The sequence below is a fragment of the Myotis yumanensis genome, unplaced genomic scaffold (genome assembly GCF_028538775.1).
Source record: "Myotis yumanensis isolate MYYU_CA2020_CCGP unplaced genomic scaffold, mMyoYum1.0.hap1 SCAF_19, whole genome shotgun sequence".
Taxonomy (NCBI): Eukaryota; Metazoa; Chordata; class Mammalia; order Chiroptera; family Vespertilionidae; genus Myotis; species Myotis yumanensis.
The window spans coordinates 13,757,861-13,776,061 of NW_027223770.1; the positions used below are offsets into that span (position 1 = coordinate 13,757,861).

At 51.0% G+C, this 18,201-nt stretch overlaps 2 protein-coding genes across 5 annotated transcripts in view; one reads left to right on the forward strand and one right to left on the reverse strand.

Moving 5' to 3' along the window:
- Positions 1-12,636, forward strand: part of DGCR8 (DGCR8 microprocessor complex subunit) — a 27,628-nt gene extending 14,992 nt beyond the window's left edge. For all 3 annotated transcript variants that reach the window (XM_070399795.1, XM_070399797.1, XM_070399796.1), the window contains 6 exons: positions 1,373-1,455; positions 6,002-6,102; positions 6,404-6,510; positions 7,845-7,972; positions 9,747-9,860; positions 10,856-12,636. In XM_070399795.1, coding sequence (XP_070255896.1) covers positions 1,373-1,455; positions 6,002-6,102; positions 6,404-6,510; positions 7,845-7,972; positions 9,747-9,860; positions 10,856-10,939 — 617 coding nt within the window. In that variant the 3' untranslated portion in view covers positions 10,940-12,636. The remainder of the gene's footprint in view (positions 1-1,372; positions 1,456-6,001; positions 6,103-6,403; positions 6,511-7,844; positions 7,973-9,746; positions 9,861-10,855) is intronic.
- On the reverse strand, positions 12,015-18,171 carry TRMT2A (tRNA methyltransferase 2 homolog A). Of its 2 annotated transcripts, none has more exons than XM_070399798.1 (12): positions 17,808-18,171; positions 17,067-17,626; positions 16,699-16,807; positions 16,250-16,431; positions 15,938-16,052; positions 15,725-15,840; positions 15,538-15,649; positions 14,800-14,922; positions 14,535-14,610; positions 14,107-14,223; positions 13,855-13,951; positions 12,015-13,746 (listed from the first exon to the last, which is right to left on the reverse strand). In XM_070399798.1, exons 1-12 carry the CDS (start codon positions 17,844-17,846, stop codon positions 13,515-13,517), a joined length of 1,878 nt encoding a protein of 625 aa, XP_070255899.1. In that variant the 5' UTR covers positions 17,847-18,171; the 3' UTR covers positions 12,015-13,514. The 2 variants fall into 2 exon arrangements, with proteins under 2 accessions (XP_070255899.1, XP_070255900.1); XM_070399799.1 differs by having other exon boundaries at positions 13,679-13,746; positions 13,844-13,951.
- Between the last annotated feature and the right edge of the window lie 30 nt (positions 18,172-18,201).

An 18,201-nucleotide genomic window follows, 5' to 3' on the forward strand; every position in this document is an offset into this window, starting at 1 on the left:
TGCACACTCCCTACTGGGGATGTGCCCGCAACCAAGGTACATGCCCTTGATCGGAATCGAACCTGGGACCCTTCAGTCCGCAGGCCGATGCTCTATCCACTGAGCCAAACCGATCAGGGCCTATTGTCCATTTTTGAGAAATTCTGTCAGAAGACTTTTTTTTAAATCCTTACCCAAGGATTTTTTTCCATTGATTTTTAGAGAGAATGGAAGAAAGTCAGGAAGACAGAGAGAAATAGCCATGTGAATGAAACACATGGATTGGTTGCCTCCTGCACGAGCCCTGACCAGGGCCTGGGCTGGGGAGAAGCCTGCAACTAGGTATGTGCCCTTGACCAGAATCTAACCTGGGACCCTTGGGTCCACAGGCCCACACTCTATCCACTGAGCCAAGCTGGCTAGGGTGACTTTTTATTTAAAAAAAAAAAAATGTTTTTATTGGTTTTTAGAGAGAGAGGAAGGGAGAGGGATATACAGATAGAAACATCTATGAGAGAGGAACATCATCAATCAGCTGCTTCCTGCACGCCCCCTACTGGGGATTGAGCCCACAACCTGGGCGTGTGCCCTGACTGGGAATTGAACCGGTGACCTCTTAGTTCTTGGGTTGATGCTCAAACTCTGAGCTATACTGGTCGGGCCCCAAAGACGTTTTCAGCTCAACAGACTGGGTGTTACTGAAGTCATGGAGCAGTTAACATAGAGCAGGCCCAGCATGGGGGTGGAGACATTCTGGTGGCAGGACCCTGCTGCACTCCTCCCCACGAGCAGGGACCCACTTTTTCTGCCCAGACTCTAGCTTCTCTTTAGACACCTGCACTTGGATGTCTTGCTGGTTCTATAACCCTACAGAGCCAGACTGTCACACATCCCTCCCCCCTCCCTCAGTGCCCCACATTCCCATGCCATTGGTGAGTGGCACCCTTGCTCACTTGGACACCTGTGCTCAGCATGGAGTCATCCCTGTGCTCTGTCCTGCAGCTGTTTTTCCAGATAATCCATCTGATCTGGCTGCTTCTCCTGCCACACACATGTAGCTTACTCAGTTTGCAGTTCTCCCTACTTGGTCCAGGTTCTGCTGAGCCATTTGTCCGCATGTCACGTGAATCCTCTGACATGCACATCTCCTCTCCCTAACCTGCTACAAGTGCCTCAGGGCCAAATTGCCTCTGTCACTGCCTCCTTTTCTTAGGATGTGCTCTTTTCCATCCTCTGCTGTCTCTGTCTCTAAAAGTACTGCTGCTCCCTAGGGCCCTTGCTCCCCTGAGTCGTGGGGTCCCTGGTCCTGCAGAGGAGCCAGTGTATAGCTTGCTCTGCAGTTGGAAAGCAGGCTGGGCCTAACTCCTCATCCTCAAGATTTTTCTTCTCATAGCTCGAGCTACGCTGGAAATCCTCATCCCTGATTTTGTTAAACAGACTTCTGAGGAGAAACCCAAAGACAGTGAAGAGCTTGAGGTGAGTGTCATGACTGCCCTGTTTGGAACTGCAATTCTCAACTCAGCCTGCCCTGCCACTGCAGGGTGTGCTCAGTGATTAATCATTCACGGTGATATTGTTTGTTCATATTTTATAAAAGGGGAAACTTGCTTATCTTTGTACAAGCACAGGACAGAAATGTCATTTTTGTCCCCTGTGTCTTGTAATTGGTAGCAGGAAGTTGCTTGTGAGCAATAAATGTATTTGGAAGTAAATCAGCTCTCTCCTTATAGTAGATCTGTGGTGGGAATGAACCTTTGAGGCAGGGTCTACAAAAGTTAAATTAGTCTTATATTAAGAACCATTTAAAACTACTTGTGAACTTTTTTGGGGTAAATCTGTTTCTATGATTTCTAACAAGGGCTTTTCAAACTCTGAAGAGTTTGAAAGATTATATATCAATAAAGCTTTTAGTCTTTTTAACTAAGAGCTTTATTGATATATAATTTATATGCCATGAATTTTATCCTTTTAAACTACAGTTCAGTGGCTATTTGTATATAATCATCACAACAATCTAACCTTAAAAATTTTTAGCAATAATTCCCAATTCTCCCCATTCCCTAGCCCTCAACACTAATTAGAAGCCACTAATGTACTTGCTGTCTCTGGATTTGCCAGTTCTGGACATTTCATAGGAATGAAATCACATATGCGGTCCTTTGTGACTGGCTTCTTTCACTTAACATGCTGTGTTATTTGTGGATCTTATTAGATTGAGAATGTTTACTTCTACTCCTGGTTTGTTAAGAGTTTTTGCCAGGAATAGATGTTGGATTTTCTCAGATAGTTTTTCTGTATCTAATAAGATGATTGTGTGTGTTTTGTCTTTTACTTTACTAATATGGTGATATATTACATTGATTTTTGAATTTTTTTTTTAAGCTGTGATAATTTGTTATTTATTTTTAAACATCCATACATGCCCCAACAGGGGATTAAACCGGCAACCTTTTGTTGCACAGGACAATGCTCATCCAACTGAGCCACTCCAGCTGGGCTGATTTTTGAATGTTAAACTAACTTTGCATTCCTGGGATAAATCCCACTGGTCATGATATATCTTTTTTTTTTCTTTTTCTTTTTTTGTTGTTAATCCTCACCTGAGGATATTTTTTCCATTGATTTTTTTTTTTTTTTAGAGTGATTAGAAGGGAAATGGGAACAGGGGAGGTGGAGGGAGAGAAACATCAATGTGAGAGGGACACATTAACAGGTTGCCTCCCTAATGTACTCCAACTAGGGCCGGGAACAAACCTGCAACCAGGTATGTGCCCTTGATGGGAAATTGAACCCATGACCCTTTGTTACACTGATCAACACTCTAACCAGTGAGCAATACCAGCCAGGGCAATGTATAATTATTTTTATGTATTGCTGGATTTGGCTGCTAGTATTTTATTGACTTTTTGTAGCTATATTTATTTAGAAGGGATACTGATCTATAGTTTTCTTGTATGTTTTTGTCTAGTATTGGTGTGGGGTAATACTGGCCTCAAAGAGTGAGTTGGAAAGTGTTCCTCTTCCATTTGTGGAATAGTTTGTGAAGGACTGGTATTAATTTTTTAAACATTTGATAGAATTCACCTGTGAAACCACTGGGGCCTAGACTTTTCTTTGAAGTTATTTAATTACTGGTTCAATCTTTTTACTTGTTATACATCTATTCAGATTTTTTATTCCTTCTTGAGCTAGTTTTGGGATATTGTATCTTTCTGGAAATTTTTCAATTTGTTGTAGGTTATGTAATTCATTGGTATTTCTTTTTCTTGCCTTATTATTTTGGCTATAATCTTGAGTACAGTGCTGAGTAGCAGTAGGGAGGGTGGACATCCTTGTCTTGTACCTGATATTAGGAGGAAGCATCTAGCCTCTTGCCAGTGAGTATGATGTTAGCTGTCAGGTCATTTCATCAGATCAAGGAAGGTCTCTTCTATTTCTTCTTTGTTGAGTGTTTTTTTCATGAAAGGGTGTTGGATTTTTGTCAAATGCCCTTTCTGTATCTGTTAACACTATCATAAGGTTCTTCTTTGTTAATACTAGTATAGTGAATTATGTTGATTGATTTTTTTAAAATGCATTTCTGGGCCCTGGCTGGTGTGGCTCAGTTGGTTGGAGCATTGTCCCATGCACCAAGGGGCTGCAGGTTTGATTCCCCGTCAGGTCACATATCCAGGTTTCGGGTTCAATCTTGGTTGGGATGCATGTGGGAGGCAGTCGATTGTTGTTCTCCTCTTCTCTCTCTAGAATCAAAGGAAAAAGCGTGTCCTTGGGTGAGAATTAAAATTTAAAAATGCATTCCTATGATAAGTTCTACTTGGGTGTGATAGAAATTTTTTTATGTTAATGGTTTCAATTTGCTAAACTGTTTAGGATTTTTATACCTGGTTTGTGAGGGATTTTAGTTTGTTATTTTCTTGTACATCCATGGTCTGGTGTTAATATCAGGGTACTACTGCTCAGCATCATAAAGTGAGTTGGCAATTGTTTCCTCCTCTTCAGATTTCTTGAAAGAATCTCTATAGAATCAGTGTCATTTCTTCCTCTTAAATGTTTGGTAGTCATCACTAATGAAGCCATCTGCACCTGGAGTTTTCTTCAAGGAAAAGTTTTTAGCTACAAATTTAATTTCTGGAATAGAATAGGGAAGCAATTTTCTTTCTTTCTTTCTTCTTTCTTTTCTTTTTTTAGGGCAGCAATTTTCAAACAGTATGCTGCAAGACTTTTTAAAACATGCAGTACCTGACTAGTCAGAGGTACTGACTTCTTTTCCCTTAGATTGTCAAATAAAAAATGACAACAGCCACACAATAACCCTCTAGTGTGAGTGAATTAAAATCATACTTTTTTTTTTAATTAGGCAAAAAATATACTTTTGGAGTGCCGCAGAATTTTAGTCATTAGTTTACGTATTCCATGAGATGAAAAAGGTTGAAAATCACTGGAATAGGGCAATGCAGGTAGTTTGCATTTTTTAGGGATTGATCTGTTTTATCTAAATTTTTAAATTTATGGGTCTTGGGTTCTCTGTGGTGTTTCTTCACTGTCTGTTGGGCCAGTCACCTGGGCTCTTGCTGTTCTCAGTGGTCACTCTGCCCTTTGCCTTTGCTCTAGAGTTGGAGTACCTACACTCCCCTGGCAGGTTAACCATCAGTAACATGTGGCCATGGTACTTGGTAATTGTGGTGTTGACCTTTGGCAGAGGCTTTTGGGTATTTTGGGGCTTCTGAGCGTGAGCATGTGTGTGTGTTGGCTTTAGCTCTGTCAGGGAGGAACCTGGAGCTGTAGGGTTCATAGGTTATCCACCTGCTCAACCTCATTACAGGCCCACAGCCCAGGTGCTGACTACTGGTTAGAAAGTTAGTCCTCACAGGCTGAATGAGAAAACCAGACAGTGCTAGTGTGCTGGCTGCCTGACCAGCCATTAAGGATGGGCCCAGAGCCTTACATCTTGATAAGTAACTTTTCCTGGAAACTGATCCACAGTGATATGGGCGCTTGAGATGGAGGCGCCTTGTGGGGACCTGTGAGAAAACAAATAGCCAGGTGATAGCAAGAGGATTTCCTGTTCACAGAATCAACAATACTCTTCAGAAACAGCGCCTTCCTTTCCTCCACTCAGTCATAGTGAGCCTGTCTCCTCACTGAAGCAGATGGAGGTAGAGGAACCCCACCTCCCTGCTCAGAGCAGAGGGGAGGGAGATGGAGAGAACGCCACGTGGAGATGGGAGTTAGGCTTCCACAAGCCACCAGAAGTTGGAAAAGTCAAGGAAGGCTCTTCCTTGGGAGGCTTCAGAAGGAGCAGGACCCTGCTGACACCTTGACTTTTGGCCTCCAGAAGTGAGAGAAAATTAATTTCTGTTGTTTTAAGCCACCCAGTTTGTGGTACTTTGTTATGGCAGCCCCAGGAGACTAACACAGCCCCTCCTGGGGAGGTGAACCTTGCTCCTGAGTGGCATCCATTCACCAGGGGGCAGCTCCTGTCTCTGTTGTGCAGAATTTCCCTGACTGGTGAAGTGGTTTCTTGTTAACCTTTCTATTCTTTGGTCGCAGTGATCACTTTCAAATCCAGGACAACATTGTGTTTAAGACTAGAGCCCGACCAGGCACTTTGTAGCCTTTGGGGAGAATTAGAGTGCAGCTTTTGCTTTGCTTACTTTCTCTTTTCTGTTATCTCACTTATGATGATGTTTAAGTTTTTCTCCAAAGGTTATTTATCCTTAGATTTCAGACTAATTATGTGAAGTCTGAAGATTCAGGTTCAGAAAAGGCTATCCGGGCTGGCTAGCTATGCAACCCAGGTCCTCACTGCACCAGGGTCTCCCACCTCACCCATGCCCTCTCTCTAGCCTGGTGTAGTGCAGCTACTCATCCTTGTCTCCAGAGGGCCAGCTGGACAGTGAAGTGGGGGGTGTGAGGTGCTCTGTGAGGCAGTAAGGAGGACAGTAAGCCTCTGGGGGAAGCAGACAGCATGGGGAGCAGCTCTGCAAGGCCAGTACTTAGGAGTGGCTGCTTTGTTTTGTAGTATTTTAACCACATCAGTATCGAGGACTCGCGGGTCTACGAGTTGACCAGCAAGGCCGGACTGTTGTCTCCCTATCAGATCCTCCACGAGTGCCTTAAAAGGTAGGGTGGGAGCTTCCCGTCCTAAGTCTGGTCGGGGCTTCTATCTGGGTGCCCAACATCCTTACTGGCTGTTGATCCTGACTCAAGAGGCAATGCTAAAGCCCGAGAGCCATTGCAAGTGTTCCCTGGCGGTCCATCAGAGAGCCCCATGGGATCAGGTTGGGTGTACCTGGAGAACCTCACCCTCCAGCTGAGAAGCAGTTTTGGGGAAAGGGTTGGCATTGTCTTGAGAGAGCCCTTAACTTTCTGGAAGTAGCTGTTTCCTTCTCCTCAGCTGATGCCACCTGTTGTTTTTTCTTAGAAACCATGGAATGGGTGACACATCCATCAAGTTTGAAGTGGTTCCCGGTAAAAACCAGAAGAGTGAATATGTCATGGCGTGCGGCAAGCACACAGTGCGCGGCTGGTGTAAGGACCCCATCTCCTCCTCCTTGCCCTCCACCGTGCTGGCAGATGACCGCTGGGGGATGTTGCCTTGCTGCCACCCCATCCTGGGTCTCTCTTTTAGTTCTGAGCCCCTTTGCCTTGGTTCCCAGTCACTGCCCTTCTGTTGCTCCTGAGCTCCAGCTGTGTGCACTGGCTGCCTACAGTTTTGTCCACCAGCATCTCACCAACATCTGAAACACAGTCAGCCTGAGGCTCGACTTTGGTAGTCCTGTCTTCTCTCTCCCGGGCTAGGACTGCTCATTCTGGTTAGGCCATGTGTGCCCCTCCTGCCATCTCTGCCCCCTCTAGTTCTTGGTCCCTGTGGTCGATGCTGCTCAGACAGCAGCAGACTCTCCACCCCGCTATGTTCTGCATTCCTGTGCTGCCCCTGCCTTCTGGTCTCTGTGCACTACCTGTGCTCTTTACCTAATGTGAGTTTTGAAATGACTGCCTTTTAAAATATAACTTTATTTTAAAAGAAAAATTTTTGTTACTACTATATACACAAAACCAATGCTGTATAAGTTAGAAGGTAGTGCACAAGTTGACCCTGGGAAAATTCAGAACCACGTTGATACCTGGTGTGCCTCGCACTCCAGCAGACACCAGTCCCACTGAGAAGTGCTCCTAAGCAGGTGGGCGGAGCTTGAAATAGAAGAGGGATCCTCGTGCCAGGATTCTCTCCTCCAACCTGGGAAGCCCTGTCTGAAAGTGTGGCTGGCCTGGGCCTTCTGGGAAAACCCTCCTCCTGTGCCTCCTCCAAGGAACCTGAGGCCACATGCTTCATGACACCTCATTGCTGCTTGACAGTGTGCCTGGGAATATGAGGTTGTGGTGGGAGGAAGGGCCGTTAAGCTGTGTGACTTGATCATGTCCTAACCTCCTAGAGCAGGAGTCCTCAAACTTTTTAAACAGGGGGCCAGTTCACTGTCCCTCAGACCGTTGGAGGGCCGGACTATAGTTTAAAAAAAAACTATGAACAAATTCCTATGCACACAGCGGCGGCAAAAACACCCGGCGGGCCAGATAAATGTTTTCGGGCTGCATATGGCCCGCAGGCCATAGTTTGAGGACCCCTGTCCTAGAACCTCTGATGGGCTGTTCTGTGAAGTGAGATAGGGGTGGGTCCTGGTCTGGAATTTGTGAGGTGCTTGTGCTCAGCTTGGTGGTGGAGCACTTCTCACCTGCTTCCTGTAGAATGTGCCCTCAGCTCAAGGGGGTGGAGGGGCATATGAGCTCCTTTTTAGGCAAGGTGACTGTTTTGGATAGCTGGATGTTTGTGACTCCCTCTCTGTGTATCCTTCCCCTCTTCACAGGTAAAAATAAGAGAGTTGGGAAGCAGTTAGCCTCTCAGAAAATCCTTCAGCTCCTGCACCCACATGTCAAGAACTGGGGGTCTTTACTACGCATGTATGGCCGTGAAAGCAGCAAGATGGTCAAACAGGTAACGGGACTTTCCTCCCAACCTTGGAGTACATGCTTGGGGTCCCACTGTCACAGGGATAGAGTCAAGCAGCTCTGCTCTTGTTCATGGCCACCTTTCTTGGGTTCTCTGCTGGGCTATTTCTGTGACTTTGTTGGGGTGGGGTCATCCTGCCCAAGGGGCCTGGGCCTGGCTCTGGCAGTGTCGGGAGGGGACTGGAGCAGCAGAAGTGCAGATGGTGAGTGCTGCCAGCCCCACGACCTTGGTCCAGTGATGGGAGGCCTTATGCTATTTTGAGGCCACACAGTGGCTGAGGGAGAGTGAGCATGCAAGGGCAGCTCTCTTGGCTATGAACACAGTTACTGAGCTTTAATTAATTCAACAGCCTGTGTGTCATTTGTTTTGTTTCTGCTCCTTTTGCCAAGATCTTGAGATTTAAACCAATACCTTTAGGTAGGTCGCAGATAGTTGGATGACAGATGCTTTGTTGGGTGGAGGGAAGTACTAGGAGGTGAGTGTTTACATTTTCAGTTTTCCCCCTGATGTTTATAGAAACGCTCTGGGTTATCAGCGCCCCAGTAAGTAGAGGGATGGTCAGCGTAGAGTTGGGGAACTACAAGTGGTGACTCCAAAGATCACACGGTAGACCCTCAGACCATCCCTGAAGATGCTCTTGCTCTGGGCATGATAGGGGGGTGAAGGGAGTGACAGGTGCCCAACTTCCTTAGAGGAACCTCAGGATATGTGTTTTTGAGAAAACTTGGATGCAATGCACATGAAACTTACCTTGCCTTTTATATATGCTTGCCTTCTGTGTATCCTCTCGGGCTAAGGTTGAAGGAGAGAAAGCCCACTTTGGCCCATGGGTGGGAACCTTTCCTAAGCTGGAGGGCGAGGGGTCAAGCCTGGGAACAGCCCAGCATGCGGCTTTTGGAAGACAGGTGGGGTCTGGTACCCCAGATACAGTAGTTGGCCTGAGAGATGGAGGGCCTTAGGACAGTTGGATCTTGCACTGAGAGTCTAGAGCAGCCGTGGGCAAACTACGGCCCGAGGGCCGGATCCGGCCCGTTTGAAATGAATAAAACTAAAAAAAAAAAAAAAGACCGTACCCCTTTTTTTTATATATATATATTTTATTGATTTTTTTACAGAGAGGAAGGGAGAGAGATAGAGAGTTAAAAACATCGATGAGAGAGAAACGTCGATCAGCTGCCTCCTGCACACCCTCTACTGGGGATGTGCCCGCAACCCAGGTACATGCCCTTGACCGGAATCGAACCTGGGACCTTTCAGTCCGCAGGCCGACGCTCTATCCACTGAGCCAAACCGGTTTCGGCGAAGACCGTACCCTTTTATGTAATGATGTTTACTTTGAATTTATATTAGTTCACACAAACACTCCATCCATGCTTTTGTTCCGGCCCTCTGGTCCAGTTTAAGAACCCATTGTGGCCCTCGAGTCAAAAAGTTTGCCCACCCGTGGTCTAGAGCATGCAGAGGGCTCAGTGGCTGGGGCTGATGGCCTCCCAGCCTAGGTACCACTTTATTCAGAGGGCTCTGGGCACAGCAAGCCTGGCTGACTGCTGTATGTAAGGCAGTAGCTAGCTTTCTTGGGTCTGGATAGGGCTGGAAACAGCTGGGTACCTGGGTGCTTTTGTCCCAGAGCAGGTTGTGGCTTTTTGTCCACTGAGGATGGGGCAGTGGGGGCAGCATAATGTTCTCTGCACAGGTTGAGGGTGGGGCAGCTGGTGTGGGGTCCAGGGCAGACCTGAGATGGAGGCACTGTGCTCCTTAGGAGACCTCAGACAAGAGTGTGATTGAGCTGCAGCAGTATGCCAAGAAGAACAAGCCGAACCTGCACATCCTAAGCAAGCTGCAGGAGGAGATGAAGAGGCTGGCCGAGGAGAGGGTGAGCACAGGCCATGGGAGGGTACCAAGCTGTGTCACACTATGGCAGCTGGGGGGTAGGGGCGGCGGGGGAGGGGGGGGAGTGGGGGGAGAAGCTGTCCCATAGTAACCCATCACTGGCTTCTGATACCCTGGCAGTGCTCAGGCACCTGAAAAGCCATCCAGATTAGATTTGCTTTTCCTTGAGCTTCAGCATTCGTGATACTTATGCTAAGTCTCTATTTTATATAATTAAATTAGAGAGCTGGCAGCTCTAGCTTGATAGTGCTTGTGAAAGGCCCAGCCTCTTATGCACTGACTTTTGGTGCTGGCTGTTTGAGGGCAGGGAGAGTGCACTGGCTAGCCCTCTGCGGCCGCCCCCCCCCACCCCCCCCCCCACACACACTCAGGGTCCTTGTGGGTGACAGACTGCCATCCTGGACCTCTTCCTCTTAGAGTCCTCAGCAGTTCTGAGGAAGGAGTGTCGTTCACAGAACGGTTGAATGCAGGTAGGGCTCAGTCCCCATGCCGTTTCTAAAACCACCCATTCAGGGAGCCTCTGGGCTCGGATCTTTTCAGCTGTGGTATCAGCCTGGGCCTGTATAAACCCTGAAGTAGGTGTCTGTTGTCTTTGTGGACCTTTTGGGTCCAGGGGATGCTTCGCTGCTGCCCTCAGGTAGGGGTGAGGAGAGAGACCCACTAGGGGCGTATCCCTGGTGGCTGTAACCTCCTTGGCTCTTCATTATTGACTGTCCCGATACCCAGGGAATCATGTACTCTGATGGTGTCCAGGGTTATCCTCCCATCCAGGCCTCTGCCCGGCCCACTCCTCAGGCCTTTATTCTTTCCAGCCTGAAATTGCAAAGCACAGGTGCCCTCCTACTCCAGAGGCTGCCTGGCACCAGTCTGCTGGGCTCACCCCCCACCCACCCATCTCCCTCTGGAGCCTCTTGCCTGAAGCTGGGCTGCAACATGTTCCCACCTCACTGGCATCCCTGACCTTCATTGTTTTTCTAGGAGGAGACGCGGAAGAAGCCCAAGATGTCTATTGTGGCATCTGCTCAGCCTGGTGGCGAGCCCCTGTGCACTGTGGACGTGTGAGGAGGTGGTGGACCGGGCATGGAGGCTGCCAGCTCTGTGCCAGGAGACCATGCACCGCTCACTCTGCAGCCTCTCATCTCCAATCTAAGTTCCTCCCCTGCAGCCACATGTCCGAGGCTGGGGCCAGAGGGGTGGGGCTCCAGTGTATGGGGACAGCCAGGGCCACATTCTACTATACCATTTCCTTGTGGGCCACCCACAGGTCTGAGTGGACGTGTTCAAGCATCAGCTCAGCCTGCCCGTGCAGGTGGAAGCTGAGCTTGGAGATGACCTATGCTTTTACGGATTTGCTGCAGACTGGTTTTATGAAGATTTTCATGAATTTTAGTATGTAACATGCACTGACAAGAAATGATAGTTGGATCACAGATGAAATGAGACGTGATGGCCAAGTGCTATCGCGCCCTGTGTCTAGGGCTCCTGCAGGAACCTGGTCAGAAGGCGCATCCTGGCACACCATCCCCTTTCCTGCCTCCTGTGTTTTCCCCTTTTTTCCTGAAAATGTTTTAACAGGAATGAGTATTTCAGACCTTTTAGGTTTAAAACAAACACAATTTTAGCATCAGAACTATTTTTCAGAGATTGTAGGCAAATCATCAAGGTGATTATTTTTCAGCCAGTGTGTTTCTGCCTGGCTTGTTCCCCAAGCCCTGAGCTGGGTTGTGATCCATTTTTCCAAGTCTTTTTTAAAAATTAAAGTTTTTTAAATTGATTTGAGAGAGAAAAGCAATCAATTTGTTGTTCCACTTATTTATGCATTTATTGGTTGATTCATGTATGTGCCCTGACCAGGGATCAAACCCGCAAACTTGGCATATCATATCAGGATGATGCTCTGACAAACTGAGCTATCCACCCGGCCAGGGCCTTCTGAGTAAGTCTTAAAGCCCTAAAAACACACCTAGGCTGGTTACCTTCACTGGCCTTTAGCAACTTTTTACTAAAGATTTTTGCACAGTCAAATCTATCCACTCTTCAGTTTTTAAAGCTTTTATGATATTTTAGCATTTGGAAAGAAACTTTTACAGTGTGTAGAAGATAGATTTGGAATCATGTAGCAGATATAAACAATTAATGAATTTTAGCACGTGGGTTTATTTAAGAAGAGGGAACAAGGACCCGTAGTGCAATCCATCCTTGATCACAAACTGGCACTCCTCTCCAGATTTGGTGCAAGCACATGGATGGTGGCTTCACTGGATTTCAAAGGCAGCCGCCCTGTGCAGCCAGGTCTGGTAACCAGCTCACTCCTCTGACCAGCAGCCTGTGCTCTCCAGGTGGCCCCTGTGGACGAGTGCAGGGTTAGATGTGACCCTGCTCTGAGTCCCAGAGGGTGCGGGGGCCCTTGGTTGTCCCCACATGTAAGGTAGTGGTGGTTAGCCATTGGTTTCCTGTTCCCAGCACCTCTTCAGGGTGCCACATGCTCATGGTGCACTGCCAGATACAGGAGCCCAGCGCTGGGTTGCATTGTTATGTTCTTTGGGTGTGCCTGTCCACCACATCCCCTGCGGATGGTGTTTTGTTTCCAGGAAGACAATTGGTGGTGTCTGCTTCCGGGAAGACAATGTTGGCCTTGTAGGCCACCCAGTGTATCCCTCCCTCAGCACCCATGTGACCAAGGTTAGCTTCTGTGTTGACCTTTATAAAACAGAGTCGTCAATCAAATTGCTGTAATTATACACTTGCTTCTGTCTTGCTTCCTGTCTGCAGCAATGAATAATTGACTGACGGTTTGCCCTTAAAACAGCCAGATGCGCCATTATGAACCAAAGCTTTGTGCACGTGTTACTAGAAGTGGGTGAGCCTCTGTGGCCCCACCATATCCTTCCTGTCCCATGTGTGGTGTGCGTGTTGTGTGCACACAGCTGTGCTGTGGGGGTAGAGGGCAAGGAGAGCCTCTGCTGATCTGATGCCACCTCTGTGCATCATGTATGTCCCAGATGGTGGCTGGGTCATGGCTGTAACAGTGAGCCTTGATTGTTTGGACACATAAAACAAACCTGTCCAAAAGGTTCTGACTGGTGTTTTTTTCTAGCTGTGGAAGACTAGGGGGTCTTGTGGACCCTCAGTTTGCCAGAACCTCTCTGGAGCAAACGCCAGTGAGCTTAGGGCATTTGCCTGGACACAGCTGCTCCCCAGAATAGCCAAACAGCATCCCAGCCCAGCTTCCTTCTTCAGGGTTCAGTTGGGGGTGGAACAAAATTGAGGGTCCTCCCTTTGGTGCAGGGAAAGTGGGGGCTAGACGGGCAAGGCCAGCCCCTTGCCCTGTGTTGTACACCCTACTACCCCCTACACACACACTTGGCCTTGGTTTCTCATCACAGAAACATCAGTAGTTTAGCAGTTGTTTATTCTGGCCCTTGTGGTCCAAAAAGAATGAGTGTGTGTGTACCTGTGTGCAGGGGGCAAGAGCCTATAACCCACAGTAACGGGAAGGCCTTAGGCAGGACAGCTGGGTCTTATGTCCTGTTGGTAGTGTTTTGGGGTTAGGCAAGGATTTGAGGAGCCACTTGGTTTCTGCCCGTGATGCCGACTAGACGTGTTCTGGAAAGGCTGGTTTCCACTGCTCTGGGGCCTAGGAAGGAGGGGAGGACCCAGATTCCTGCTGGGTGTCATCTGGGGGCCCAGGTGAGTGCTGAGCTGGTGGGTCCTGGGGCTCCAGGGTCTCTGTGCCATTGGGGTGCTCCACTCTCTCGAACAAGATGAGCATCTCGCAATGCGGGGTCTGCGGGAACAGGTCCACCGCCACAGCTTTGACTGGCCGGAAGGGGGTGCCCTTCACCCGATTAGATGGGGCTCTGCAGAGGCTATGGTGGAAGGGAATAGTCCAGGTCAGTCACATGGCTGGGCTCCTGTGGGAGGCGTGGGGCTGGGTGCTGGGCCTATTCCACCCCGAGCCCCCACCTTAAACTCACTCTACAAAGTTGCCCATGGCCGCCCGGGGGTTGCAGGAGACGTACAGGAGCCGCTTGAGGTTCTCAGCTCTGCGGATGGCCAGGATCACTTTGGAATCTGAGGAGACAGACCCCTTAAGGGGAGGTTCCCACCTCAAAGGAGGGGTAGCCCAATGGATGTGGACATCAGGCCTGACACTGTACAGCCTGGTGGTCCATCCAGACATCACTGCCCTCCATTCCCTGTACCATCCACAAATGGAGGCTACTCACGCAGGCCGGCGCGGGGTGGGTCCAGGATGGCAACAAGCTTCTGGGAGGCCAGTTTGCTCACCAGGGCAGGCACCAGGGCCTCGGCTCTCCCACAGTGGAACTCGACATTGCTCAACTCTGCAGATGGTACAGCAAGCCTGTTGGATGCTCTACCACACAGGGCCCGCTGTGGTGTCCTGAAGCCCCTGACCAGAGGTGCCATAGGAAAACTCACTGGCCAGGGAGCTTGCTCACCCTCCTTCCCTATCAGGCAGCCCCAGGCCTTGTGGGTGGGTGCACACTAGGGGCCCTGTTGTGCTTTCTGCAGTTTCTGTCACGTATCCCCACCCCCCAACCCCCCACTCCCTAGAAGCCATGTAATGGATTCTAGGTGTGGTGTTACGGTGTATAGCAGTGGGGACTGCCCACTGTGGTACACTGGCTCTCACCATTGTTGTTGGCATTCACCCGGGCATCCTCCACAGCTTCCTGGCACAGCTCAATCCCCACAACTCTCTTCACCTTCTGAATCAAGGGGAGGTTACAGGCTGATGGTGCCTTGCACCTCCCCAGGGGCCTGGGGTGGAGAGTAGCAGGAGGCATTGTGGGGAGTAGAAGAGGATCTGGGACAGGCTAGGGGGTCACAAAATCGTGATAGCAGGAGGGTTGGGTGAGGAGAGTGCATCCTCAGCTGAGGTGGGTGGGAGGGCTCACCCGGGCCAGGGCCAGGCCAATGGTGCCAGTGCCACAGCACACGTCCAGCACTGTGCTCTCCGTATCCAGCTGGGCCCAGTCCTGGATGACTGTGTAGAGCACCTCAGCAGCTGGGGTGTTCACCTGGAGGTGGGCCAGCACGACCCAGGATGTCAAAGCAGCCCCATTGCCCAAATTTGCCTCCCCCTGCAGTGCACCACCAAGTGCCTGCATTCCCCGGGAACTCCCCCTCAAAGACCTGTGGCCAGTCCCTGGCTCACTCATCTTTTCTCTAGGTCTGATCCCACCCCTTCCCCACCTCTAATTGCTGAAGCACCCCAGGGCTAGTGGTCCAACTGCTCTTCCATCTACAAGATGTTGGGCAACCTCACTCAGGGCCCTGACTTAAAAAGCAACTTGATGCTGACCCCCCACATCCCTAACTTAAGGACTTCTGAGTGATGGATGTGTGGGACCCTCCCCCATCAGCATCAGGCACAAAAGACTTCACACCAGAGCCCTGGCACCACCCAGCTCCCACTCCCTACATGTGGCTCTCCAGCAGGGATATATCACAAAGGTCTAGTTAGTGAAATTTACTGCCTCACAGCACTTATGGCTCCCCTGCCTGAACGCTCTCCCCCAAACTTGTGCAGGCTAACACTTGTCACCCACCCTAGCCCACTATCCCAACTATGTCCTGGTATCACACTGGGCCTCCCTCCGTGTGTCTTTATGATCCCCAGGGCACTCAGCTACCTGGAAGAAGGCATGAGGGGAAATCTGGAAGGTCAACCCCAGCAGATCTTCGTGGATGTACTGGTCCCCGGCTATGTGCTCCAGGGGCAGGCCCTCTTGGCTGGGAGTCTTTCTGTGGGTGGTGAGGCCAGTCAGTGTTGCTAGCCCTCGAAAGGATTCACCCCACCCTCCCATCCAGGCTCCTCACCGCTGTCCCTCCTTCACGAAGTAGAGGCAGGTCACCCCGCTGGCCTTGCCTGGGCCCACTGTGAAGTGCTGCGCTAAGGAGGCCTTCAGCCCTGCCAGCTCCTCAGGGCTCAGTTTCTGGAGGAGACAGTAGAAAAGGCCCTGTGAGGCTGTGCTGCATGCAACCCACGCTGGCTGGGACACCTTCACCCAGCAGGGCCACCCAGCCTGAGACCTGAGGATGGAAGTAGGCAATGGCCATGGCTTGGCCACGGCGGCTGGTGCGCACGGTCAGCTGCTTCCAGTGGCCTGAGTATGTCTCTGGGTCGTATGCCGAGTACGGAGTAGACCTGTAGGAGCCATAAGCAGCCCTGAGTCCCCAACATCTGACCAAAACTAGGCAAGAAACATTCCTGCTCTCCTTTAGCCACACCCACCAGGCCACCACAATCATAGAACTCTCACCCCCACCTTTCCCCAGCAGGACTTCGGCTCTCTGCTCTAAGTCCGAACATTCCGGAACCTCCTCCCAGCTGCAAGTCCTCACCGGATAAACTCTTGAAAGGCCTTCACCACCTGCTTGGTGGCCTCAGGGATGTGCACAGTGTCAAAGGGGGCCGCCACAGCACAGGTCCCGCCCTTGTACTTTCCTAGCCGGCAGCCCACAGTGTTGTCCTCTCCGTCCACTCCGATGCCCACCAGAAACTCACACTTGTTCCGATACTCGGTCTGCAGGGTGAGCAGAGGGAGGCAGAGAGACACAGCTGACCTTAACCTGGCGGCCCACCACTTACTTGTTCATGGAGGGAACCACAGGGAGTCGGGGAGGGCAATGTGTGAGAAGCCCCCGCTCCCCCATCGGGTGTGGCAATCCAGGGGACAAGGCCGACAACAGCTAGCAGGCTAGTGACCAACATGAGCAGTAAATGCAAAGCAAAAGGGGTGGGTGAGGACGGTTTTCCTTAGGAGCGTGGGGTAAAGGTTTGTGGGCTCCACCTGCTGGGGTGATGGCCGGACCCCCTCCAGGGGGCAGCAGGCTTTGTTGTGCTTGTGCCTCTGCGAGATCAGCCAGGGCAGCAGGGCACGGTTGGTGTTCCCAATTTCCCTGCAGAGTGAGGGGGGACCAGGGTTAGACTCAGCCCGCTGCCCCCAAACCATCTCCAACGACTCTCCAAACGCCTAGGTGCCTAGGTCCCTCACTTTGTACCTCATTGTCCCCACTGGTAGCACAAGGGTCTTACTGGCTAGCTCCCCGAGAGTCTGTGCAGATGCCCAGGAGGTCTGTACAGAGCACAGGTAGATCTGACCAAACATGGAGCTGAACAGAGCTCCGGTGTCGAGGGGGTGACTGTGTTCACACTCACTTGGCAAGCTTCTGCAGCACCTGTTCACACTCCAGCCGCTTCCGGTCAAGCTGCTCATCATAGGGCACAGTCCAAAGAGGGGTCACTACATCAGCCACGCATGTGGCTGGAGGCTCACCCTCCTCCTCACGCTGCCTCTTCCTGGCCATGGGATCGGCCTTGGGCCTGGCCAGGCGCACGCTGAGAGGGCGGCCCTTCCAGAGGGCACCGTGCAGTACACGCAAAGCCTTGTCCCGCTCAGCGGCGCAGCGGAATGTCACGAAAGCGCAAGGAGGTTGGCCGAAGAGTTTGGTCTTATGGGGCTGCAGGCCAAAGCGGCCCAGAAAGCGTCGGACATCACTGAAGCTGGCGTGGCGTGGCACGTTCTGCAGCTCCAATTTGAAGATCTCTGAAGTGAACAGGTCGTCCCTGATGTAGCCGTAGAGCCCTGGCTGCGGGCCTGACTTGGCAGCTGTCCCAGCTCCTCCTTCTTCCTCCTCCTTCTCGTCGGGGACTGGGGCTGCAGAGGTGCCCAGGGCACTGCTGCTGTCCTGGCCGCAGCCATCCATTGGCCCAGGGCCCTGTGTGGAGACAGGCAGGGGCTGGGATGAGGGGTGGACTCTGGGTGCTGACGTCCAGGATCCATCGCCTCACATCTAGACCTCCACTTAGTGCTTCCCACACCCAGCTCCACCCTATGTATCATCCGCACCCTCCGATCCCTTCTCTCCCATCACACCCCCATCCCCAGTGGCTTCCCACCGCGCCCCCATCTCCATCTCCTTTCATGAAGTCCGCCATCGCCGCCCCGCGTCTCTAGCCGGGATCGCCCTTCACTTTGCTTCGTTGTCGAGCTTGTCACTCATCGTCGGGTCGGTCCTGCTGCCTGGATCCACCGCCTCACCCTGGGCCCGGCGCACGGGAAGCTCTCAGAGCGCGGGTTTGGCTCCCTGAGGCCGCCTCCCGGCTCCGACCCGAGGGCGGGGCTCGAACCCTCGGTGCTCAGGTCCCGGTCTCGGGAATGGGGTGCACTGCCCGCCGGCCAGGGGCTCGCGCCAGTGGCTCGCCCCGCCGGCTACTGTCCAGTCGGCTAGCGCATGCAGACTAGGTGGTGCGCCTCCATCATCCTGGCTTCCGGCTACGTCATCGCCGCGCG

Bases quoted from the DNA above. Each gene is read 5' to 3' on its own strand.
- TRMT2A (XM_070399798.1), bottom strand. From the start codon at position 17,846: ATGGCGGACTTCATGAAAGGAGATGGAGATGGGGGCGCG. The intron at 16,053-16,249 runs GTGAGGACTTGC...TGGCTCCTACAG, and splicing joins GCCTTTCAAGAGTTTATCCG to GTCTACTCCGTACTCGGCAT. The intron at 14,923-15,537 runs GTAGCTGAGTGC...GCCCACCTCCAG, and splicing joins CCCCTCATGCCTTCTTCCAG to GTGAACACCCCAGCTGCTGA.